This window comes from Zosterops lateralis (genome assembly GCF_965231275.1).
Source record: "Zosterops lateralis genome assembly, chromosome: 29".
Classification (NCBI taxonomy): Eukaryota; Metazoa; Chordata; class Aves; order Passeriformes; family Zosteropidae; genus Zosterops; species Zosterops lateralis.
In genome coordinates, this window is record NC_139789.1 from 4,256,965 (window position 1) to 4,281,753 (window position 24,789).

The window sequence follows — 24,789 nt, forward strand, 5'->3', positions numbered from 1 at the left end:
ACCAATCCCAGGAGTTTTCCTGTCCCAAATCCCACATGGGAAGGGTGGGGAAGGTCCCAAATTGCAGCTCCTGTTTTCTTGTCCCCCTCAGTGATGATGGCTCTGAGAACGAGGCCTCTGTGTCCAACAAGTTTGTCAATGATGGGAGTTTCCTGCAGCAATTCCTGAAGCTCCAGAAGGAAAAATCCAATGCTGGTAGGTCCTTCCTTTCCCAACCCAAACCTGGCATTCCCAGGAACTCTGATCCTTTCCTTCTTCTCTCAAAAACTGTCTCAAATCCTCCCAACAAATCCAGGAATGCTCCACCCCAAACCCCAAGATTCCCAGGAATAATTTCCTTTTATTCTTCCCTCAGAAACTGCCCCCAAATCCTCCCAACAATTCTGGGAATGCCTCAGCCCAAACCCAGGATTCCCAAGAACTCTTTTCTCTTCGTTTTTTCCCCAGAAATTGCCCCAAATCCTCCCAAGAAATCCAGGAATGCTCCACCCCAAACCCCAAGATTCCCAGGGATAATTTCCTTCCATTCTCCCTTCAGAAACTGCCCCAAATCCCTCCAACAATTCCAGGAATGCCTTGACCCAAACTCTCTTCTCTTCATTCTTTCCTCAGAAACTGCTTCAAATCCCTCCAACAGCTCTGGCAATGCCCCAAGGCCAAACCCAGGATTGCCAGAAACTCTTTCCCCTTCCTTCTCCCCTCAAAAACTGCCCCAAAATCCTCCCAACAATTCCAGGGATGCCCCAGCTCCAAACTCTGGGTTTCCTAAGAATAATTTCCTTTCATTTTCTCCACAGAAACTGCCCCAAATCCTCCCAACAACTCCAGGAATGCCCTGGCCCCAAACCCTGGGATTCCCAGGAATAATTTCCTTCCATTCTCCCTTCAGAAACTGCTCCAAAATCCCTCCAACAACTCTGGGAATGACCCACCCCAAACCCAGGATTGCCAGAAACTCTTTCCCCTTCCTTCTCCCCTCAAAAACTGCCCCAAATTCCCCCAACAATTTCAGGAATGCCCCAGCCAAAACCCCAAGATTCCCAGGAATAATTTCCCTTAATTTTCTCTACAGAAACTGCCCCCAAATCCTCCTAACAACTCCGGGAATGTCCCAGCCCCACACCCTGGGAAGAACCAGCTGGAGCAGACCCTGAGCCAATGTTCCAGGCTTGGAGCCTTTCCCACACCAAACCTGGGATTCTCAGGAATAATTTCCCTTCATTCTTCCCTCAGAAATTGCTCAAAATTCCCACAACAACTCCAGGAATGCCCCAGCCCCAAACCCCGGGAAGAAGGGAAATGGGGACAACGGGGAAATGGCCGGACAAAGCCCTGAGCCTCTCCCACCCCAAATCCAGGATTCCCAGGGATAACTTCCCTTCATTTTCTCCACAGAAACTGCCCCAAAATCCTCCCAACAACTCCAGGAATGCCCCAGCCAAAACCCCAAGATTCCCAGGGATAATTTCCCTTCATTTTCTGCACGGAAACTGCCCCAAATCCTCCCAACAGCTCCAGGAACACCCCAGCCCCAAACCCAGAGAAGAACCAGCCAGAGCAGACCTTGAGTCAAATGCTCCAGGCCTGGAGCCTCTCCCACCCCAAACTTGAGATTCCCAGGAATAATTTCCCTTCATTTTCTCTACAGAAACTGCCTCAAAATGCTCCCAACAACTCCAAGAATGCCCCGGCCCCAAACCCCGGGAAGAAGGGAAATGGCCGGACAAAGCCCGAAGCCTCTCCCAGCCCAAATCCAGGATTCCCAGGGATAACTTCCCTTCATTTTCTCCACAGAAACGCCTCCCAATCCTCCCAGCAGCTCTGGGAACACCCCAGTTCCCGGGAAGAAACCAGCCCTGCTGGGGAAGAGGCCGGGGCAGGCTCTCAGCAGGATGCTCCAGGCCCGCAGCCTCTCCCAGCCCAAATCCAGGATTCCCAGGAATAATTTCCCTTCATTTTCTCCACAGAAACTGCCCCAAATCCCCCCAACAACTCTGGGAATTCCCCAGCTCCAAACCCCAGGAAGAACCCAGCGCTGCTGGGGAAGCGACCGGACAAAACCTTGAGCCTTTCCCACCCCAAATCCAGGATTCCCAGGAATAATTTCTGTTCATTCTCTCCCCAGAAACTCCTCGCAATCCCCCCAGCAGCTCTGGGAACACCCCAGTCCCCGGGAAGAAACCAGCCCTGCTGGGGAAATAGCCGGGCAAAGCTCAGAGCCTCTCCCACACCAAACCCCAAGATTCCCAAAAATAATTTCCCTTCACTTTCTTCACAGAAACTCCTCCCAATCCCCCCAGCAGCTCCGGGAACACCCCACAGCCCGTGAAGAAGCCGGCCCTGCTGGGGAAGAGGCCGGGGCAGGCTCTCAGCAGGATGCTCCAGGCTCGCAGCCTCTCCCAGCCCAAGCCCAGCCCCGTCCTGAGCCGCCTCAGCGTCTTCCAGGGCCCCGACGAGGATGAGGAGGAGGATTATGAGCAGTGGTTGGAAATTAAAGGTCAGTGGCAGCTCTAGCTCTGGGGTTGGAGGTGGGAATGGCCAGCCTGGGGTAGGGGGTCAGTGGGGACAGGATTCCCTCAGGAGCAGTAGGAACTTGGGTGGATTTATCCTGGGACAGGGATCAGTGGGGACAGGATTCCCTCGGGCCCAATAGGGAATGGGGTGGGTTTTATCCTGGGATAGGGGATGAGTTTGGGACAGGATTCCCTCAGTCCCACTGGGAATTTGGGTTGGGTTTTATCCTGGGATAGGGGATCAGTTTGGGACAGGATTCTCTCAGTCCTTACTGAAGAACTGGGTGGTTTTTTATCCTGGGATAGGGATCAGTTTGGGACAGGATTCTCTCCTGGGACAGGGATCAGTGGGGACAGGATTCTCTTCTGGGATAGGGGATCAGTTTGGGACAGGATTCCCTCAGTCCCACTGGGAATTTGGGGTGGGTTTTATCCCAGGATAGGGGATCAGAGAGGGCTGGGATTCCCTTCTGGGATAGGGAATCAGTTTGGGACAGGATTCCCTCAGTCCCAGTGGGGGTTTGGGTTGGGTTTTATCCCAGGATAGGGGATCAGAGAAAGCCAGAATTCCTTCTTGGGACAGGGATCAGTGAGGACAGGATTCCCTCAATCCTTACTGAAGAATTGGGTAGGTTTTTATCCTGGGACAGGAATGAGTTCAGGACAGGATTCCCTCAGTCCCAGAGGGGATTTGGGTTTGGGTTTTATCCTGGGACAGGGATCAGAGAGGGCCAGGATTCCCTTCTGGGATAGGGATCAGTGGGGACAGGATTCCCTCAGGCCCAGAGGGGATTTGAGTTTGGGTTTTATCCTGGGACAGGGATCAGTTTGGGACAGGATTCCCTCCAGGAATAGGATTTTTGGGGGTTTAAATGCTGAAAAATGAGGAATTCGTTTTGGGAACATGCAGGGAAAATCCATGTGTGTGAATAAATAAAATAAATTACACATCCTGCGTGGAATTTACCAAGATAAAATCCAAAATCCAGCTAAAAAAATCTCACCTATAGGTCCCGAGTGCTTGGAAAAACAAAAAACAAGGACGTGGCAGGAATTATCCCAAGTTTTATTGGGATAACCCAGAACAGGAATTCCCCTTGGGGGCTGATTTGCCTCAGAATGGGAATTTCACGGGTTTAAATGGATGAAAAGAGCTCAGTGGCTTCATTTATTCATCCCCAAAATCCCACGGGAGCCTTTCTGTTGGGATTTGTTACCAGAATAATCCCAGGAGTTTGGGATTTGAGCGTGAAATGGGCTCAGAAAAATAGGAAAAAAATAGATAAAGATGAGGAGGGTCCTTCATTTAAGGATAAAATCATTAATTTAAGGATTTTGGGGCTGATCCTGTTGGATCAGCATCTGTGGTTCTACTTTGTGCTTCCCAAAATTCCCAAAATGTCTGGGTTTATTCCCTGTGGGATTTTCTCCAAATTCCCCAAAATCTCTGGGTTTATTCCCTGTGGAAATTTCCCCAAATTCCCCAAATCCCTGGGTTTATTCCCTGTCAGTGATCCCTGTGGGCATTTCCCAGAATTCCCGAAATCCCTGGGTTTATTCCCTGTAGGAATTTCCCCAAATTCCCAAAATGTCTGGGTTTATTCCCTGTAGGAATTTCCCAAATCTCTGGGTTTATTCCCTCTCAGTGATCCCTGTGGGAATTAAAGCTGGGATGAACTGGGTGCAATTAAAACTTCCAAACTGGGATGGGGTGGTGGATTCCCAATCCCTGAAATTGGAAAATGGGAAAATGGTCCAAGGAAAATGGGAGAAGGGAAATTCCAGGGAAAGCTCAGAGCCCCTTCCAGAGCCTAAAGGGGCTCCTGCAGAGGGATTTGGGATAAGGGATTGAATTCCAGGACACAGGGAATGGATTGAAACTGGGAAAGGGGAATTTGAGTGGGATTTTGGGAAGGAATTCCTGGCTGGGCTGGAATTCCCAGAGGAGCTGTGGCTGCTCCACCCCTGGAAATGCCCAAGGAAAGGTTTGAGAAGAGAAGCTCCAGGGAAACCTCAGAGCCTCAAGGGGCTCCAGGAGAGCTGGGGAGGGATTTGGGATGAGAGATGGAATTCCAGTGCACAGGGAATTAATTTAAACTGGGAAAGGGGAATTTGAGTGAGATATCGGGAGGGCATTCCTGACTGGGCTGGGATTCCCAGAGAAGCTGTGGCTGCTCCATCCCTGGAAATGCCCAAGGAAAGGTTGGGACAGCAGAAAACGTGGGAATGGGACTTTAATCTCACTCTAAACCCCAAGCCCTGTAGTCACCCCAATGGGAACAGCTCAGAAAACCCCAGGAATTATTCTCTGAACACCATCCTACAACTGCCTGCCCCCCTCTCACCCTTTCTCTCCCCATATCCCCGTGTGATTTCCGGCAGTAATTCCCTGTCTCCCGTTTGGGAAATTCCTGATGAGCAGGGAATGGGATGGAATTCCCAGAGAAGCCTTTGGATCCCTGGAAGTGCCCAAGGTTGGAGAAGGGAAATTCCAGGGAAAGCTCAGAGCCCCTTCCAGTTCCTAAAGAGGCTCCTAGAGAGGGATTTGGGATAAGGGATGGAATTCCAGGACGCAGGGAATGGATTGAAACTGGGAAAGGGGAATTTGAGTGGGATATTGGGAAGGAATTCCTGACTTTGAGGGTGAGGAGGGGCTGGGCTGGAATTCCCAGAGCAGCTGTGGCTGCCCCATCCCTGGAAATGCCCAAGGAAAGGTTGGGACAGCAGAAAACGTGGGAATGGGACTAAACCCCAACCTTTGGGTTTCCCCTGTAGTCACCCCAATGGGAACAGCTCAGAAAAAACCCCAGGAATTATTCTCTGAACACCATCCTACAACTGCCTGCCCCCCTCTCACCCTTTCTCTCCCCATATCCCCGTGTGATTTCCGGCAGTAATTCCCTGTCTCCCGTTTGTGGGGGGAAGTTGAACCCCAAAGTACTGACAGGCTCCTTAAAGTTTTGCCCCCAGAGGACGTGGAGACGAGGCAGGTGGTGGAAAAGCTGGCCAGGTTCGTGGCTGAGGGCGGCCCCGAGCTCGAGAAGGTGGCCATGGAGGATTACAAGGACAATCCTGCTTTCTCGTGAGTTTGGGAATGGGGTTTTGGCCTCCAGGAATTGGGGTTTGTGTGCCTGGGAATGGTGGGGATGGGGTTTGGGGGTTCCTTGTTCTTCCCTGGAAACAAGAGTTTGGAATTTGAGGGGAGGAAAAGGTTTGGGTTCGTTGTTCTTCCTTGACGGGGGAAAGTTTGGGTTTGAGTGGGGAAAAGTTTGGGTTCCTTGTTCTTCCCTGAGGGGGAGATTTTGGGATTTTAAGGGTGGAAAAGCTTGGATTTGAAGGGGAATAAGTTTGGGTTCCTTGTTCTTCCCTGAGAGGGAAAGGTTTGGATTTGAGGTGGAGAAAATTTGGGTTTGTTCTTTGCTCTTCTTCCCTGTGAGGGTGAAAAGTTTGGGTTTGAGAGGGGGAAAATTTGGGTTACTTGTTCGTGCCTCTGAGGGGGAGATTTTGGGATTTGAGAGGGAAAAAGTTTGGATTTGAGGTGAGGAAAGATTTTGATTTTAAGGGTGGAAAAGTTTGGGATTTGAGAGGGGAAAAAGTTTGGATTCGTTGTTTGTTCTTCCCTGTGAGGGGGAAGAGTTTGGGTTTGAGTGGGGAAAAAGTTTGGGTTCCTTGTTCTTCCTTGAGAACAAGAATTTGGAATTTGAGGGGAGGAAAAGGTTTGGGTTCCTTGTTCTTCCTGAAGGGAGATTCTGGGATTTGAGAGGGGAAAAATTTAGGCTTGAGAGGGGAGAAAAGTGTGGATTTGAGAGGGGAGAGGTTTGGATTCATTGTTTGTTCTTCCCTATGAGGAGGAAAAGTTTGAGTTTCTTCTTCTTCCCTGAGGGGAAAAAGTTTGGATTTGAGTGGGGGAAAAGATTGGATTTGAGGGAGGAAAAGGTTTGGGTTTGAGGGGGAAAAGCTTTGGATTCGTTGTTGGTTCTTCACTGTGAGGGGGGAAAGTTTGGGTTTGAGAGGGGAAAATGTTTGGGTTCGTTGTTCTTCCCTGAGGGGGAGAATTTGGGATTTGAGGGGGGAAAAGTTTGGATTTGAGAGGGGAGGAACTTGGGATTTGAGAGTGGAAAAATTTGGGCTCCTTGTTCTTCCCAGAGAGGGGAAAAGTTTGGATTTGAGGGAGGAAATTTTGGATTCATTGTTTGTTCTTCCCTGTGAGGGGGAAAAGTTTGGATTTGAGAGGGAAAAGTTTGGGTTTGAGAGGGAAAAGTTTGGGTTTGAGAGGGAAAAGTTTGGGTTTGAGAGGGAAAAGTTTGGATTTGAGGTGGGGAAAAATTTGGATTTTAAGGGTGGAAAAGTTTGGATTTGAGGGGAAAACTTTGGGTTCCTTATTCTTCCCTGAGAGGGGAAAAGTTTGGATTTCAGGGGGAGAAAATTTGGGTTTGTTCTTTGCTCTTCCTCCCTGCGAGGGTAAAAAGTTTGGATTTTAAGGGGGGGAAAGTTTGGATTTTAAGGGGGGAAAGATTTGGATTTTAAGGGGGGAAAAGTTTGGATTTGAGGGGGAAAAAATTGGATTTGAGGGGGGAAAGTCTGGAGTCCTTATTCTTCCCTTTGAGGGGAAAATTTGGAATTTGAAGAGGGAAAAATTTGGATTTGTGGTTCTTCCCAACAAGGAAAATTTTGGATTTGAGGGAAGGAAAATTTTGGGTTCCTTATTCCCCCCTGAGGGGAAAAAATTTGGATTTGAGGGGTGGAAAATCTTTTTAATCCCAGCACTGGTTGGGCAGAGTTTTCCTCTTTAATTCCCCTTCAAACAACAAAATTTTTGCTGCAAATCCTCAAATTAAAACTCCATAATCCAATTCCACATTTTAAAGTGAATTCTGAGAAATTCCTCCATTTTTCCATGTGGGATTTTAAATAATTTATTCCTTTTTTTTTTTATTATTTTTTTTCCTTTTTTCCAGGTTTTTACATGATAAGAACAGCAGGGAATTCCTTTACTACAGGAAGAAAGTGGCAGAAATAAGGAAAGAAAATCAAAATTCTCAAGCAGCCTCTTCCCAAAAAGGTGATTCCCACTAAAACCTGGGGAATGGGAACAACAGGGGGAAAAATGGGATTTTTGGGATGAAAATTTGGCTGCCTGGAAAGAAAATTCCCAACTGGAAGGAGAATCAAATCCTTGTGCTAAAAAAAAATGTGGATTTTCAATGAGATTTTCCTTGGAATGGTCAAAAATATTCCAAAAGTGATTCTCCAGCAGTGAAAAAAATTGGGGAAAAAATTAATTTTTTTTTAATTCTTAATTTTTGTTGGTTTTTTGATTGGAGCAGCCAAATTTCCAGGTGAGATTTGGGGTTTTTCTAAAGGATTTCTTGTTGTTTCTGGGTAATTCAGGGGTGAAATCTTGAAATGTGGATAATCCTGGGTGGTTTAAAACTATGGAAAAAGTGTCTGAAACTGGAAAAAAAATCCAAAATTTGTAATTCCAGGTGGTTTAAATTTATGGGAAAGTGGCTGGCACAGGGAAAAAAAATCCAAAATGTTATTTAATTAATTTTATTTATTTAATAATTTAATTATATTTATTTTATTATTTATTTAAGGATAAATTCAGGTCATTTAATTCTGTGCCAAAGTGCCTGAGACAGGGAAAAAAATCCAAAATTTTTAATTCCAGGGGGTTTAATTCTATGGAAAAGTGGCTGGCACAGGCAAAAAAAAAATCCAACATTTTATTTAATTAATTTTATTAATTTAATTTTATTTATTTAATTATATATTTAATTAAGGATAATTACAGGGGGTTTAAACCTATGGAAAAGTGCCTGAGACAGGGGAAAAAAATCCAAAATTTGTAATTCCAGGTTGTTTAAATTTATGGGAAAGTGTCTGGCACAGGGAGAAAAAAAATCCAAAATGTTATTTAATTAATTTTATTTAATTAATAATTTAATTTAATTAATTATTTGTTTAATTAAGGATAAATTCAGGTCATTTAATTCTGTGCCAAAGTGCCTGAGACAGGGAAAAAAAAAAATCCAAAATTTTTAATTCCAGGGGGTTTAATTCTATGGAAAAGTGGCTGGCACAGGCAAAAAAAAATCCAAAAATTTATTTAATTAATTTTATTAATTTAATTTTATTTATTTAATTATGTATTTAATTAAGGATAATTCCAGGTGGTTTAAATTTATGGAAAAGTGTCTGAGACAGGGGAAAAAAATCCAAAATTTGTAATTCCAGGTGGTTTAAATTCCAAAATTTTTAATTAAGGATAATTCCAGGTGGTTTAAACCAATGGAAAAGTGTCTGGAACAAGTAAAAAATCCAAAATTTTTAATTCTAGGTGGTTTAAATTTATCAAAAAGTGTCTGGCACAGGGAAATATCCAAAACCTTGAAATCTGGATTATCCTGAGTGTTTTTATCCTGTGGAAAAGTGCCTGAGACAAGGAAAAAAAAATCCAAAATTTGTAATTTCAGGTTGTTTAAATTTATGGAAAAGTGTCTGGCACAGGGAAAAAAAATCCAAAATGTTATTTAATTAATTTTATTTATTTAATAATTTAATTTTATTTTATTATTTATTTAATTAAGGATAATTTCAGGTGGTTTAATTCTGTGCCAAAGTGCCTGAGACAGGAAAAAAAATCCAAAATTTTTAATTCCAGGGGGTTTAATTCTATGGAAAAGTGGCTGGCACAGGCAAAAAAAATTCCAAAATTTTATTTAATTAATTTTATTAATTTAACTTTATTAATTTAATTTTATTTATTTAATTATATATTTGATTAAGGATAAGTCCAGGGGGTTTAATTCTATGGAAAAGTGTCTGAGACAGGGGAAAAGAATCCAAAATTTGTAATTCCAGGTGGTTTAAATTCCAAAATTTTTAATTAAGGATAATTCCAGGTGGTTTAAACCAATGAAAAAGTGTCTGGAACAAGTAAAAAATCCAAAATTTTTAATTCTAGGTGGTTTAAATTTATCAAAAAGTGTCTGGCACAGGGAAATATCCAAAACCTTGAAATCTGGATTATCCTGAGTGTTTTTATCCTGTGGGAAAGTGCCTGAGACAAGGAAAAAAAATCCAAAATTTGTAATTCCAGGTTGTTTAAATTTATGGAAAAGTGTCTGGCACAGGGAAAAAAAATCCAAAATGTTATTTAATTAATTTTATTTATTTAACAATTTAATTTTATTTTATTATTTATTTAATTAAGGATAATTTCAGGTGGTTTAATTCTGTGCCAAAGTGCCTGAGACAGGGAAAAAAATCCAAAATTTTTAATTCCAGGGGGTTTAATTCTATGGAAAAGTGGCTGGCACAGGCAAAAAAAATCCAAAATTTTATTTAATTAGTTTTATTAATTTAATTTTATTTATTTAATGATATATTTAATTAAGGATAATTCCAGGGGGTTTAATTCTATGGCAAAGTGTCTGAGACAGGGAAAAAAAATCCAAAATTTGTCATTCCAGGTTGTTTAAATTTATGGAAAAGTGTCTGGCACAGGGAAAAAAAATCCAAAATGTTATTTAATTAATTTTATTTATTTAATAATTTAATTATATTTATTTTATTATTTATTTAAGGATAAATTCAGGTCATTTAATTCTGTGCCAAAGTGCCTGAGACAGGGAAAAAAATCCAAAATTTTTAATTCCAGGGGGTTTAATTCTATGGAAAAGTGGCTGGCACAGGCAAAAAAAATTCCAAAAATTTATTTAATTAATTTTATTTAATTAATTTTATTTATTTAATCATGTATTTAATTAAGGATAATTCCAGGGGGTTTAATTCTATGGCAAAGTGCCTGAGACAGGGGAAAAAAATCCAAAATTTGTAATTCCAGGTGGTTTAAATTTATGGGAAAGTGTCTGGCACAGGGAAAAAAATCCAAAATTTTATTCTATTAATTTTATTTATTTAATTAAGGATCATTCCAGGGGGTTTAATTCTATGGGAAAGTGCCTGAGACTGGGAAAAAAAATTCAAAACTTTTAATTCCAGGTGGTTTAAAACTATGGAAAAGTGCCTGAAACTGGGAAAAAAACCCAAAAAATTTAATTAAGGATAATTCCAGGGGGTTTAAACCAATGGAAAAGTGTCTGGAACAAGTAAAAAATCCAAAATGTTTAATTCCAGGTGGTTTAAATTTATGGAAAAGTGTCTGGCACAGGGAAAAATCCAAAATTTTTAATTGAAGATAATTCCAGGTGGTTTAAAACTATGGAAAAATTGGGATTTGGGAGCCCAAAGCTGCTTTGTCTCTCATCTCTCCCATCCCTACTCCCCAAAATTGGGTTTAAACTGAAGTTTTTGTGCCAATTTTCCCCTTTTAAACCCATTTTTAGGTCTCACTGGGGTCCTTAGACCCATCCCTGCTCCCAAACTTGGGTTTAAACCAAAGTTTTTGTGTTTTCAACTGGTTTTTTGTACCAATTTTCCTCTTTTAAACCCAATTTTAGGCTTCACTGGGATCCTTAGGCTGAATTAGAGCCATCCCTGTTCCCAAACTTGGATTTAAATTGAAGTTTTTGTGTTTTGAACTGGTTCTTTGTACCAATTTTTCCCTTTTAAACCCAATTTTAGGCCTCACTGGGGTCCTTAGACCCATCTCTGCTCCCAAACTCAAGTTTAAACCAAAGTTTTCGTGTTTTGAACTGTTTTTTTGTGCCAATTCTCCCCTTTAAACCTGACTTTAAGCCTCACTGGGATCTTTAGGCTGGATTAGACCCATCCCTGTTCCCAAACTGGGGTTTAAACTGATGGGTTTGTGTTTTGAACTGGTTCTTTCACCTTTTTAAACCAATTTTTCGCCTTTTAAACCCAATTTTAAGTCTCACTGGGGTCCTTAGGCTGGGTTAAGCCTCATCCCTACTCCCAAACTTGGATTTAAATTGAAGTTTTTGTGTTTTGAACTGATTTTTTGTACCAATTCTCCCCTTTAAACCCAACTTCAGGACTTACTGGGGTCCTTAGACTCATCCCTGCTCCCAAACTTGGGTTTAAACTGAAGTTTTTGTGTTTTGAACTGGTTTTGTACCCCCTTTAAACCCATTTTTAGCTCTCACTGTGGTCCTTAGACTGGATTAAGCCCCATCCCTGCTCCCAAACTTGGGTTTAAACTGAAGATTTTGTGTTTTGAACTGGTTTTTTGTACCAATTCTCCCTTCTAAACCCAACTTTAAGCCTCACTGGGGTCCTTAGGCTGAATTAGAGCCATCCCTGTTCCCAAACTGGGGTTTAAACTGATGGGTTTGTGTTTTGAACTGTTTTTTTTGTACCAATTTTCCCCTTTTAAACCCAATTTTAGGCTTCACTGGGGTCCCTAGACCCATCTCTGCTTTCAAACTTGGGTTTAAACTGTTGGTTTTGTGTTTTGAACTGGTTTTTTACCCCCTTTAAACCCAGTTTTAGCTCTCACTGGGGTCCTTAGACTGGGTTAAACTCCATCCCTGCTCCCAAACTTGGGTTTAAACTGAAGTTTTTGTGTTTTGAACTGTTCCTTTGTACCAATTTGCCCCTTTAAGCCTCACCGGGGTCCTTAGTCCGGGTTAAGCTCCCAAACTCGGGTCGAAAACTGCTGTTTTTCCTCTATTTAACTCTTCCTTTGTACCAATTCTCCTCCTTTAAACCCGACTTTAGGCCTGGCTGGGGTCCTTAGGCTGGATTAGACCCATCCCTGCCCTCAAACTTGGATTTAAATTGAAGTTTTTGTGTTTTGAACTGGTTTTTTGTACCAATTCTCCCCTTTAAACCCAACTTTAGGCCTCACTGGGGTCCTTAGACCCATCTCTGCTCCCAAACTCAAGTTTAAACCAAAGTTTTCGTGTTTTGAACTGGTTTTTTTGTGCCAATTCTCCCCCTTTAAACCCTCACTGGGGTCCTTAGGCTGGATTAGACCCATCCCTGTTCCCAAACTTGGGTTTAAACTGAAGTTCTTGTGTTTTGAACTGGTTTTGTGCCCCCTTTAAGCCTCACCGGGGTCCTTAGTCCGGGTTAAGCTCCCAAACTCGGGTCTAAAACTGCTGTTTTTCCTCTGTTTAACTGTTCCTTTGTACCAATTCTCCTCCTTTAAACCCGACTTTAGGCCTGGCTGGGGTCCTCAGGCCGGGTTAGGCTGGGCTGGGGTGAGCTGGGCCCAGGATTAATCCCTGCCTAAAGTTTCCCCCCCAGCCGACCACGAGACGCGCGACTCGGCCGAGAGACTGGCCCGGCTGGTGGCTGCGGGGGGGCCCGAGGTGGAGGCCATGGCTCTGCACAGCAACAGGGACAACCCTGCCTTCAGGTACAGGAAATTCCTGATTTTGGGGGTTTTTTTTAATAGGGAATTTGCAGGGAATTTTCTGGAAATTCGTAGTGGAAATTGTGGGAATTCTGCGGTTGAGGTTTTGGAGCGGTGAGGTTTGGGGTGCAGAGGGGCCCGAGGTGGAGGCCATGGCTCTGCACAGCAACAGGGACAACCCTGCCTTCAGGTGGGCACAATTCCTGGGATTTTGGGGCTTCTTTTCCAGGGGTTTCACAGGGAATTCCCTGGGAATTCTCTGGGAATTTACAGGGTAAAAATAATGGGAATTCTGAGGTCGAGGTTTTGGAGCGGTGAGAATCGGGGTGTTCAGAAGGCGAGATGAGATGGGAGCTTTGCTCTGCACAGCAACAGGGACAACCCTGCCTTCAGGTACAGGGAATTCCTGATTTTTAGGGGTATTTTTATAGGGAATTCTCTGGGAATTTTCTGGGGATTTCATAGGGTAAAAATAATGGGAATTCTGAGGTTGGTGTTTTGGAGCGATGAGAATCGGGGTGCTCAGAAGGTGAGATGAGATGGGAGCTTTGCTCTGCACAACAACAGGGACAACCCTGCCTTCAGGTACAGGAAAATCCTGATTTTTAGGGGTATTTTTATAGGGAATTCTCTGGGAATTTTCTGGGAATTCATAGGGTAAAAACAATGGGAATTCTGCGGTTGAGGTTTTGGAGTGGTGAGGTTTGGGGTGCAGAGGGGCCCGAGGTGGAGGCCATGGCTCTGCACAACAACAGGGACAACCCAGCCTTCAGGTACAGGAAAATCCTGGGATTTTGGGGCTTCTTTTCCAGGGGTTTCACAGGGAATTCCCTGGGAATTCTCTGGGAATTTACAGGGTAAAAATAATGGGAATTCTGAGGTTGGTGTTTTGGAGCGATGAGAATCGGGGTGCTCAGGAGGTGGGATGAGATGGGAGCTTTGCTCTGCACAGCAACAGGGACAACCCTGCCTTTAGGTACAGGGAATTCCTGTGTTTGGGGTTTGTTTTTTTTTAATAGGGAATTCTCTGGGAATTTTCTGGGAATTTGCAGGGAAAATCGTGGGAATTCTGAGGTTGAGGTTTTGGAGTGATGAGAGTTGTGAGGTTCAAGTTTGGGGTGCAGAGGGGGCTGAAGTGGGAGCACAATAACAGGGACAACCCTGACTTCAGGTGGGCACAATTCTTAATTTCTGGGGGTTTTTTTAATAGGGAATTCTCTGGGAATTTTCTGGGAATTTGCAGGGAAAATAATGGGAATTCTGAGGTTGAGATTTTGGAGCGATGAGAGTTGCGATGTTCAGGTTCGGGGGGCTGAGGGTCTGAAGTGGGAGCAGAACAACAGAGAGAACCCTGCCTTCAGGTACAGGAAATTTCTGAGGTTTTAGGGCTTATTTTCCAAGGAATTCACAGGGAATTTGCAGGGAATTTCCAGGGAATTCTGAGGTTGAGGTTTTGGAGCAGTGAGATTTGGGGTGCAGAGGGGCCCGAGGTGGAGGCCATGGCTCTGCACAACAACAGGGACAAAACTACCTTCAGGTGGGCACAATTCCTGATTTTTGGAGTTTTTTCCAAATAATTCTGTGGGAATTTTCTGGGAATTTGTAGGGAAAATCGTAGGAATTCTGAGATTGAGGTTTTGGAGCGGTGAGAGTTGAGGGGCTCAAGTTTGGGGGTCTGAGGTGGGAGCAGAACAAAAAGGGAGAACCCTGCCCTCAGGTCCAGGAAATTCCTGATTTTTGGGGCTTTTTTTCCCAAAGAATTCCCAGGGAAAGTTGTGGGAATTCTGAATTTCTTGGGACACGGTGCCAAGAGTTGAAGGGCTCAGGTTTGGGGGGCTGAGGAGGAGCAGCAGAGAGATCCATCCCTGCCCTCAGTACAGCACATTCCTGATTTTTCCTTGTTTTTTCTTTATGGAATTGTGTTCCCTGATCCCAGGGGGAGCTGCACTGGCTGCAGGAATACACGGGATGGTGCTGGAGAGCTGGGAATGCTCTGGGAATTGCAGGAAGGAAAATTCCTGAGGAAACTGTGTTGGATCCCAGCCCTGCAGAGCTGGGAATGCTCTGGGTATTCCAGGCAGGAATTCCACAGCTGGATCCCAGCCCTGGAGAGCTTGGAATGTTCTGGGAGTTGCAGGAAGGAAAATTCATGAGGAAACTGTGTTGGATCCCAGCCCTGGAGAGCTGGGAGTGCTCTGGGAATTGCAGGAAGGAAAATTCCGGTGCTGGATCCCAGCCCTGGAGAGCTGGGAAGTGTCTGGGAACAATTTGGGCATCTTAGGAAGGAAAATTCCTGAGGAAACTGCTGGATCCCAGCTCTGAGACTGACAGGGAATGTTCTGGGAATGCTCTGGGCATTCCAGGCAGGAAAATTCCAGTGCTGGATCCTGGCCCTGGAGAGCTGGGAATGTTTTGGGAATACTCTGAGCATTCCAGGTAGGAAATTCATGTCTGGATCCCAGCTCTGAGTAGGGCTGGAGAGCTGAGAATGCTCTGGGAATATTTTGAGAATGTTCTGAACATTCCAGACAGGAATTCCAGAATTCCACGGCTGAACCCCAGCTCTGGGAATGTTCTGGGGATGCCCTGGGAATGTTCTGGGAATGCTCAGGGTATTCCAGGCAGGAATTCCACAGCTGATCCCAGCCCTGGGGCTGCCCCGGGGATGCTGTGCCATTCCAGGCAGGAATTACTCCGGGCTGATCCCAGCCCTGGGAATGCCCTGGGAATGTTCTGGGGATGCTCTGGGTATTCCAGGCAGGAATTCCACAGCTGATCCCAGCCCTGGGAATGCCCTGGGGATGCCCTGGGGATGCTGCAGCCCTTCCAGGCAGGAATTCCACAGCTGATCCCAGCCCTGGGGATGCCCTGGGGTTGCCCTGGGGATGCTGTGCCATTCCAGGCAGGAATTGTTGCAGGCAGGAATGAGCCCGGGCTGATGAATGTTCCCCGCAGGTTCCTGTACGAGCCCCAGAGCAAAGGGCACCGCTACTACCGGCAGAAGCTGGAGGAGTTCCGCAGGGCCCGGCCTGCCCCCGGGAATCCTCCTTTCCCCGGGAATCCCCCTTTTCCAGGGGCCTCCCCTTTCCCTGGGAATCCACCTTTTCCTGGGACTCCCCCTTTCCCAGGGAATTCTCCTTTTCCTGGGGAATCCGGCCTCAAACGCAAAACCAGCCCCGAGGCTTCTCCTTCTCCTCTGGGCTTCCCTCCTCCTCCTCCTCCTCCTCCTCTCCCTCTCCCCGTCCCCATCCCACCGGCTTTGCCTCTCCCTGTCCCCTCTCCTGGTGTTCCTCTTGTTCCTTCAGCCTCACCTTCACCATCCTCCTCCTCCCCTGCGGATCGTCCTGCCCTGATCCCAAATCCCACCCCGATCCCAATCCCAAATCCCACCCCGATCCCAATCCCAAATCCTGCCTCCATCCAAAATCCCACCCCAATCCCGATCCAAAATCCCTCTCCAATCCCAAATCCCTCCCTAACCCCAAATGCAGCCGCCATCCCAAATCCCTCCGTGGCCCCAAATCCCACCCCGGGCAGCACCAAGAAGAAGAGGAAGAGCCGGTGGGGGCCGGAGGAGGAGAAGGTGGAGTTGCCCCTCCCGCAGCTGGTGCAGCAGCTGGACTCGCCCTCTCCCCTCTCAGGTGAGTGGGGTTGGGTTTGGGACCTGCAGGGCCCCAAAATTCATGAGTTTGGGGGTTGTTTTTCCAGGGAATTCCCAGGGAAAGTTGTGGGGAATTTTGAAGTTGAGGTTTTAGGGTGGTGAGAGTTGAGGGGTTCAGGTTTGGGGTGCAGAGGGGGCTGAGGTGGGAGCAGAACAACAGAGAGATCCCTGCCCTCAGTACAAGAAATTCCTGATTTTTGAGGTTGCTTTTCCAGGGAATTCCCAGAGAAAGTTGTGGGGATTTTGGAGTTGAGGTTTTAGGCTGGTGAGAGTTGAGAGGTTCAGGTTTGGGGTGCAGAGGTGGGAGTTTTTCCCTGCAGAACAACATTTCTTGCCTTCAGAACAGGAAATTCCTGATTTTTGGGGTTGGTTTTGTCAGGGAATTCACAGGAAAATCCCAGGGAATTCCCAGGGAAATTCCTGGGGATTCTGAGGTTGAGGTTTTGGGGTGGTGAGAGTTTAGGGGTTCAAATTTGGGGTGCAGAGGGGGCTTGAAGAGGGAGCTTTGCCTCCTCAGAAAAACAGCATTTTCTGCCTTCAGGTCCAGGAAATTCCTGAGTTTTGGGGGTGTTTTTTCAGGGAATTCTCAGAGAAAGTCACGGGAATTCTGAGTTTATGTTGTGATTTTACCGAGGGTTGAAGAGCTTAAATTTGGGGTGCAGAGGTAGGAGCTTTGCCCTACAGAACAGCATTTCCTGCCTTCAGGTCCAGGAAATTCCTGATTTTTGAGGTTGTTTTTTGCCAGGGAATTCCCAGGGAGATCCCAGGGAATTCCCAGGGAAAAGTCATGGGAATTTTAGGTTGGTGTTTTAGGGTGGTGAGAGTTGAGGGGTTCAGGTTTGGGGTGCAGAGCAGGCTGAGGAGGGAGTTTTTGCCTTCCAAAACAAAAAGGAGATCCCTGCCCTCAGGTCCAGGAAATTCCTGATTTTTTGAGGTTGTTTTGCTAGGAAGTTCTCTGGGAAAGTTGTGGGAATTCTGAGTTTAAATTGTGATTTTACTGAGATTTGAGGAGCTTAAATTTTGGGTACAGGGGGAGCTGAGGTGGGAGCAGAACAACAGAGAGATCTCTGCCCTCAGTACAAGAAATTCCTGATTTTTGAGGTTGCTTTTCCAGGGAATTCCCAGGGAAAGTTGTGGGAATTCCCCGGGAAAGTCCTGGGGATTCTGAGGTTGAGGTTTTGGAGCAATGAAAATTGAGGGCTCAGGTTTGGGGTGCAGAGGTGGGAGCTCTGCCCTGCAGAACAGCATTTCCTGCCTTCAGGTCCAGGAAATTCCTGATTTTTGAGGTTGTTTTTTGCCAGGGAATTCCCAGGGAGATCCCAGGGAATTCCCAGGGAAAAGTCATGGGAATTTTAGGTTGGTGTTTTAGGGTGGTGAGAGTTGAGGGGTTCAGGTTTGGGGTGCAGAGGGGGCTGAGGGGGCTGAGGTGGGGAGCTTCTGCCTTCCAAAACAAAAAGGAGATCCCTGCCTTCAGGTCCAGGAAATTCCTGATTTTTGAGGTTGTTTTTGCCAGGGAATTCCCAGGGAGATCCCAGGGAATTCCCAGGGAAAAGTCATGGGGATTCTGAGGTTGAGGTTTTGAGGTGGTGAGAGTTGAGATACTCAAATTTGGGGGACCGAGGTGGACCAGAATAACAGAGAGATCCCTGCCCTCAGTACAGGAAATTCCTGATTTTTGGGGCTTTTCTTTCCAAAGAAATCCCAGGGTTTTTTCCAAGGGTTTTATTCCCTGTGGTTTTTTTTTTCCCTGCAGTTCAGGACCTGAAGGGTCTGGGATATCAGAAGGGATTTGGGGTTTTTATTCCCAATCTCCCAGATTTTTCCAAAGGTGTTTTTTTCCCTCTTTTTTTTTTTTTTTCCCTGCAGTTCAGGACCTGAAGGGATTTGGGATTTTTTCCAAAGGTTTTTTCCCTGGATTTTTTTTCCCTGAAGGGTCTGGGATCTGAGAAGGGATTTGGGTTTTTATTCTCATTTTCCCCTGCAGTTCAGGACCTGAAGGCTCTGGGCTATGAGAAGGGATTTGGGGTTTTTATTCCCATTTTTCCCCTGCAGTTCAGGACCTGAAGGCTCTGGGATATGAGAAGGGATTTGGGGATTTTTCCAGAGGTTTATTCCCATTTTTCCTGCAGTTCAGGACCTGAAGGGTCTGGGCTATGAGAAGGGATTTGGGGATTTTTCCAGAGGTTTATTCCCATTTTCCCTGCAGTTCAGGACCTGAAGGCTCTGGGCTATGAGAAGGAATTTGGGTTTTTATTCCCATTTTTCCTGCAGTTCAGGACCTGAAGGGTCTGGGCTATGAGAAGGGCAAGCCCGTGGGGCTGGTGGGAGTCACGGAACTCTCCGAGGCGCAGAAGAAGCAGCTGAAGGAGCAGCAGGAGGTGATTTTTTTCCCTCCCCCAAAAATAAAAAATCCTTCCCCAAATTCCCTCCCTGGGGGGAATGACAGAGGTTTTCCCAAAGGACCTTTCCAGCCCTAAAATCCCAAATCTCAAAGGGCCTTTCCAGCCCTAAAATCCCATTTTGTTCCCAGGACAAATTACATTTTTCTGAATCCCATTTTCCCCAGGACTAATCCTGTTTTTCCTGGGCCAAATCCCATTTTTTCCAAGCTAAATCCCATTTTTCCAGGCCAAATCCCATTCTTTCCTGAGTTGAATCCCATTTTTCCTAATCTCATTTTTACGAATTCCATTTTCTTCGGGACAAATCCCATTTTCCCCATTCCAAATCCTGTTTTTCCCAGGGCAAATCCTATTATTCCTGGGACAAATGCCATTTTTCCCATTCCCAATCCCATTTTCCTGGGACAAATCCCATTTTTCCCATTCCCAATCCCATTTTTCCTGGGACAAATCCCATTTTTCTCAATCCCATTTTCCGCATTCCCAATCCCATTTTCCTGGGACAAATCCTGTTTTTCCCAATCTCATTTTCCCCGGGACAAATCCCATTTCTCCTGGGACAAATTCCATTTTCCCAAATCCCGTTTTCCCCGTTCCCATCCCCTTTTCCCCGAGAAAAACTCCCATTTTCCTGAATCCCCTTTTTCCCATTCCCATCCCCTTTTCCCCATTCCCAATCCCATTTTTCCCGGGCTGAATCCCATTTTTCTGAATCCCATTTTTTACGAATTCCATTTTTTCCCAATCCCATTTTCCTGGGACAAATCCTGTTTTCCCAATCCCATTTTCCCCAGGACAAATCCAATTTTCCCGAATCCCCTTTTCCCCATTCCCAATCTCCTTTTCCCCAGGACAAATCCCATTTCTCCTGGGACAAATCCCATTTTCCCCAGGACAAATCCCATTTCTCCTGGGACAAATTCCATTTTCCCGAATCCCATTTTCCCCGTTCCCAATCCCATTTTCCCCGGGACAAACTCCCATTTTCCTGAATCCTGTTTTTCCCATTCCAATCCCCTTTTCCCCATTCCCAATCCCATTTTTCCCAGGCTGAATCCTATTTTTATGTATCCCATTTTTTCGAATTCCCATTTTCCCCTGGACAAATTCCATTTTCCCCTGGACAAATTCCATTTCTCCTGGGACAAATCCCATTTACTCCAATCCCATTTTCCCCGGGACAAATCCCATTTTTCCTGGGACAAATCCCATTTACCCCAATCCCATTTTTTCCAGGACAAGTCCTGGGCCAAACCCCATATTTTCCCCTGTCCAAACCCCCATTTCGTGCCCCCCAGATGCAGCAGATGTACGACATGATCATGAAGCACAAACGGGCCATGCAGGAGATGCAGCTGCTGTGGGAACGGGCCCTGCAGCAGCACCAGCACGGCTACGACAGCGACGAGGAGGTGGACAGCGAGCTGGGCACCTGGGAGCACCGCCTGCGCCGCATGGAGATGGACAAAACACGGGGTAAATTGGGTTTGGGGGCTCCAGGGGGGAATTCTGTCCCTGGGAGCACCGCCTGTGCCACATGGAGATGGACAAAACACGGGGTGAGTCTGGGTTTGGGGGCTCCAGGGGGGAATTCCATCCCTGGGGAATTAATTCTGCCCCTGGGAGCACCGCCTGTGCCGCATGGAGATGGATAAAACTAGAGGTGAGTTTGGATTCCAGGGGAGGATTGTATCTCAGAGAATTCCAGGGAGAAATTCTGCCCCTGGAGAGATGGACAAGACATGGAGTGGGTCAGAGTTTGGGGTGCCAGAGTAGGAATTCCATCCCTGGGAGCACGGCCTGGAGATGGACAAGACATGGGATATGGCTGGATTCCGGGGGGGATTGTATCCCAGAGAGTTCCAGGGGGGAATTCTGTCCCTGGGAGCACCGCCTGCGCCGCATGGAGATGGACAGAACACGGGGTGAGTCTGGGTTTGGGGGTTCCAGAGGGGAATTATATCCCTGAGGGTGAATTCTGTCCCTGGGAGCACCGCCTGCGCCGCATGGAGATGGATAAAACACGGGGTGAGTCTGGGTTTGGGGGTTCCAGAGGGGAATTATATCCCTGAGGGTGAATTCTGTCCCTGGGAGCACCGCCTGCGCCGCATGGAGATGGACAAAACACGGGGTGAGTCGGGGTTTGGGGGCTCCAGGGGGGAATTATATCCCTGGGAGGGAATTCCATCCCTGGGAGCACCGCCTGCGCCGCATGGAGATGGATAAAACACGGGGTGAGTCGGGGTTTGGGGGCTCCAGGGGTAAATTCTGTCCCTGGGAGCACCGCCTGTGCCGCATGGGGATGGACAAAACACGGGGTAAATTGGGTTCCAGGGGGGAATTCTGTCCCCGAGCATTCCAGGGGGAAATTCTGCCCCTGGAGAGATGGACAAGACTTGGGGTGAGTTGGGGTTCCAGGAGGGGATTGTATCCCAGAGTGTCCCTGGGAGGGAATTCTGTCCCTGGGAGCACCGCCTGCACCGCATGGAGATGGACAAAACACGGGATAAATTGGGTTTGGAGTTCCACAGAGAGAATTAGCGTGTTCCACGGGGGCATTCTGCCCCTGGAGAGATGGACAAGACAGAGGGTGGGTTGGGATTGAGTGTTCCAGGGGGGTAATTCCATCCCAGAGCTGGAATTCCATCCCTATCCTGCTGGACTGGGAGCTGTGGGGACAATCCCATCCCATCCCATCGGGATTGGGATCTGCAGGGACAGTCCCTCCTGGGAGGCTCCACAAATCCCAGGGAATTCTCCATGAGTGTTATTTTCTCCATGGTTTTTCCAGAGTGAGGATCCCACTGACCATTCCTGGCAGTTTTTGTGCTCCAGGAATCCCTGGAATGCCCCAGGAATGCCCAGGACTCTCCCTGACCCCCCTGCTGTCCTGTTTTTGCAGAGTGGGCCGAGCAGCTGACCCAGATGGGCCGGGGCAAACATTTCATCGGGGATTTCCTCCCTCCCGACGAGCTGGAAAAGTTCATGGAGACCTTCAAGGCCCTCAAGGTGAGCCTTTCTGGGATCAATTCCCAAAAGATCCATCCCTGGAAGGGTCCAAGGAGAGTTTGGAGTTTGCTGAAGTGTCCTGCAGGGCTGGATGGGCTTTGAGGTTCTTTTTCCAGTCTGGAATTCCAGAATTTGGGGTTTTTCTGGAATTCCAGACAAACCTCCCACTCCCCGTCTGTGTTACTGGGGTCTTTTCCCACTCTGGAATTCCATGATTTGGGGTTTTTCTGGAATTCCAGACAAACCTCCCACTCCCTGCCCATGGGACTGGATGAGCTTTAAGGTCTTTTTCCCCACTCTGGAATTCCATGATTTGGGATTTTCCTGGAATTGTGGATCTGGGGTTGGATCCAGGGAACAACCTGGAATTCCAGATTTGAGATTTGATCCAGAGAAAAGCCTGGAATTCCAGAGCTGGGATTTGATCCAGGGAACAACCTGGAATTCCTGATCTGGGGCTGAATCCAGGGAGCAACCTGGAATTCTGGATTTGGAGCTGGATCCAGAGAAAAACCTGGGATTCCTGATTTGGGATTTGATCCAGGGAACAACCTGGAATTCCTGATCTAATGTTGGATTGAAGGAATAACCTGGAATTCCAGATCCAAGGAAAAAACCTGGAATTCCAGATCTGTTCTTGCAGCTCCTTTCCCTCCTCATCTTTGCAATCCCAGGAAATCCTGGCACTCCTTTCCCAAAAATCCCAATCTCAGTGTGATGTGGAGCTGCTTTTCCCTGTTCACCCGTGACCCAAGGAATAAAAAAATCCTATTTTTTCTGCTTTTTTTCCTGTTTTTTCTGTTCCCTTCAGGAGGGCCAGGAGCCAGATTATTCCAAGTACAAGGAATTCTGGATTTGGGGATCTGGATACAGGGAACAACCTGGAATTCCTGATTTGGGGAAAAACCTGGAAATTCCAAATCTGGGTTTGGATCCAGGGAACAACCTGGAATTCCTGATCTTTTCTTCCGTTCTTGCAGCTCCTTTCTCTCCTCATCTTTGCAATCCCAGGAAATCCTGGCACTCCTTTCCCAAAAATCCCAGTCTCAGTGTGATGTGGAGCTGCTTTTCCCTCTTTTCCTGTGATCCATGGAATTAAAAATCCCCTTTTTTCCTGTTTTTCCCTGCAGGAGGGCCGGGAGCCGGACTATTCCGAGTACAAGGAGTTCAAGCTGACGGTGGAGAACATCGGGTACCAGATGCTGATGAAGATGGGCTGGAAGGAAGGAGAGGGATTGGGATCCGATGGGCAGGGAATTAAAAACCCTGTCAGCAAGTGAGTGCTCCTAGGGATTGTTCCTTCCTGGTTTTTTAATGGGAATTCCTTGGTGGGATCACAGATTCCTCACCTGAGCCCAGAAAAAAAAATCGTGATTTTTTTTGAGGGAATTTTCTAGTGGGTTTGAGGCTCCTGGAAATGTCTGAGCCTCCAAATCCTGAATTTTCAACCCAAATCTCCATCAGGAATTACAGCTCCACAGGGAATTCCCTGCTGGAATTACAGATTCCTCCCCTGAGCCAAGGAAAAAAATTCCTGATTTTTTTGGAGGATTTTCTACTGGATTTGGGGCTCCTGGAAATGTCTGAGCCTCCAAATCCTGAATTTCCAACCCAAATTTCCATAGGGAAATGCAACTCCAAAGGGAATTCCTTGCTGGAATCACACATTCCTCACCTGAGCCAAGGAAAAAAATTCCTGATTTTTTTGGAGGATTTTCTACTGGATTCGGGGCTACTGGGAATATCTGGACTCCAAAATCCTGAATTTTCAACCCAAATTTCCATCAGGAATTGCAGCTCCACGGGGAATTCCCTGCTGGAATCAAAGATTCCTCACCTGAGCGTGGAAAATTCAACCCAGGAAAAAATTCCTGATTTTTGGAGAGGGTTTTCTCCTGGATTTGGGGGTGTAGCTGGTGCAGGAATTGTCTGAGCCCCAAATTCTGAATTCCCCAAACCCTGAGGATTTGGGACATGGAACCAATCCCTGATTCCATCCAAACCCTGGGAATTGGAACTAATCTCTGCTTCCATCCACCTCCAAATCCCAGGAATTTGGGAAATGGAACCAATCCCAAGACCTGGAAAATTGGGAAATAAAACCGCTCCCAGCCCCGGGAATTTGGGAAATAAAACCAATCCCAACCCTGGGAATTTGGGAAATTGAACCAAACCCTGGAGATTTGGGACATAAAACCAATCCAAATCCTGGGATTTTGGGAAATAAAAACCAATCCCAACCCTGAGGATTTGGGACATAAAACCAATCCCAGCCCTGGTGATTTGTGATGAGCTCCAGGGGTACAATTCCCATGGGAATTCCCGTGGGATGAGGCCGTGGGAGCCGTCCCATTCCCGGTTTCCCACAGGGGCACCACGGCCCTGGACGGGGCCGGCTTTGGGATCGAGCGCCCGGCGGAGCTGACCAAGGAGGACGACGAGTACGAGGCCTTCCGCAAGCGCATGATGCTGGCCTATCGATTCCGGCCTAACCCATTGGTATGGGGGAATGGGGTAATGGGATTGGGATATCGGGGTAATGGGGTCAGTGAGTACGAGGCCTTCCACAAGCGCATGATGCTGGCATACAGATTCCGACCCAATCCACTGGTATGGGATTGGGAATGGGGTAATGGGATTGGGGTAATGGGGCAATGGGATTGGGGTAACAGGATATTGGCAATGGGATAATGGGGTAATGGGGTCAGTGAGTACGAGGCCTTCCGCAAGCGCATGATGCTGGCATACAGATTCCGACCTAATCCATTGGTATGGGATTGGGGTAATGGGGTGATGAGATTGGGAATGGGGCAATGGGATTGGGATAATGGGGTAATGGGGTCAGTGAGTATGAGTGAGTTCGAGGCCTTCCGCAAGCACATGGTGCTGGCATACAGATTCCGGCCCAATCCATTG

At 46.7% G+C, this 24,789-nt stretch overlaps 1 protein-coding gene across 1 annotated transcript in view; it reads left to right on the plus strand.

The window, feature by feature from the left end:
• Positions 1 to 24,789, plus strand: part of SUGP1 (SURP and G-patch domain containing 1) — a gene marked incomplete at its 5' end in the record, with an annotated part of 33,680 nt that overhangs the window by 5,125 nt on the left and 3,766 nt on the right. The window contains 11 exon segments of the mRNA XM_083880029.1: positions 92 to 195; positions 2,279 to 2,497; positions 5,472 to 5,595; positions 7,472 to 7,575; positions 12,681 to 12,804; positions 15,757 to 16,442; positions 18,734 to 18,840; positions 20,163 to 20,340; positions 21,767 to 21,873; positions 23,004 to 23,149; positions 24,243 to 24,372. Coding sequence (XP_083736155.1) covers positions 92 to 195; positions 2,279 to 2,497; positions 5,472 to 5,595; positions 7,472 to 7,575; positions 12,681 to 12,804; positions 15,757 to 16,442; positions 18,734 to 18,840; positions 20,163 to 20,340; positions 21,767 to 21,873; positions 23,004 to 23,149; positions 24,243 to 24,372 — 2,029 coding nt within the window.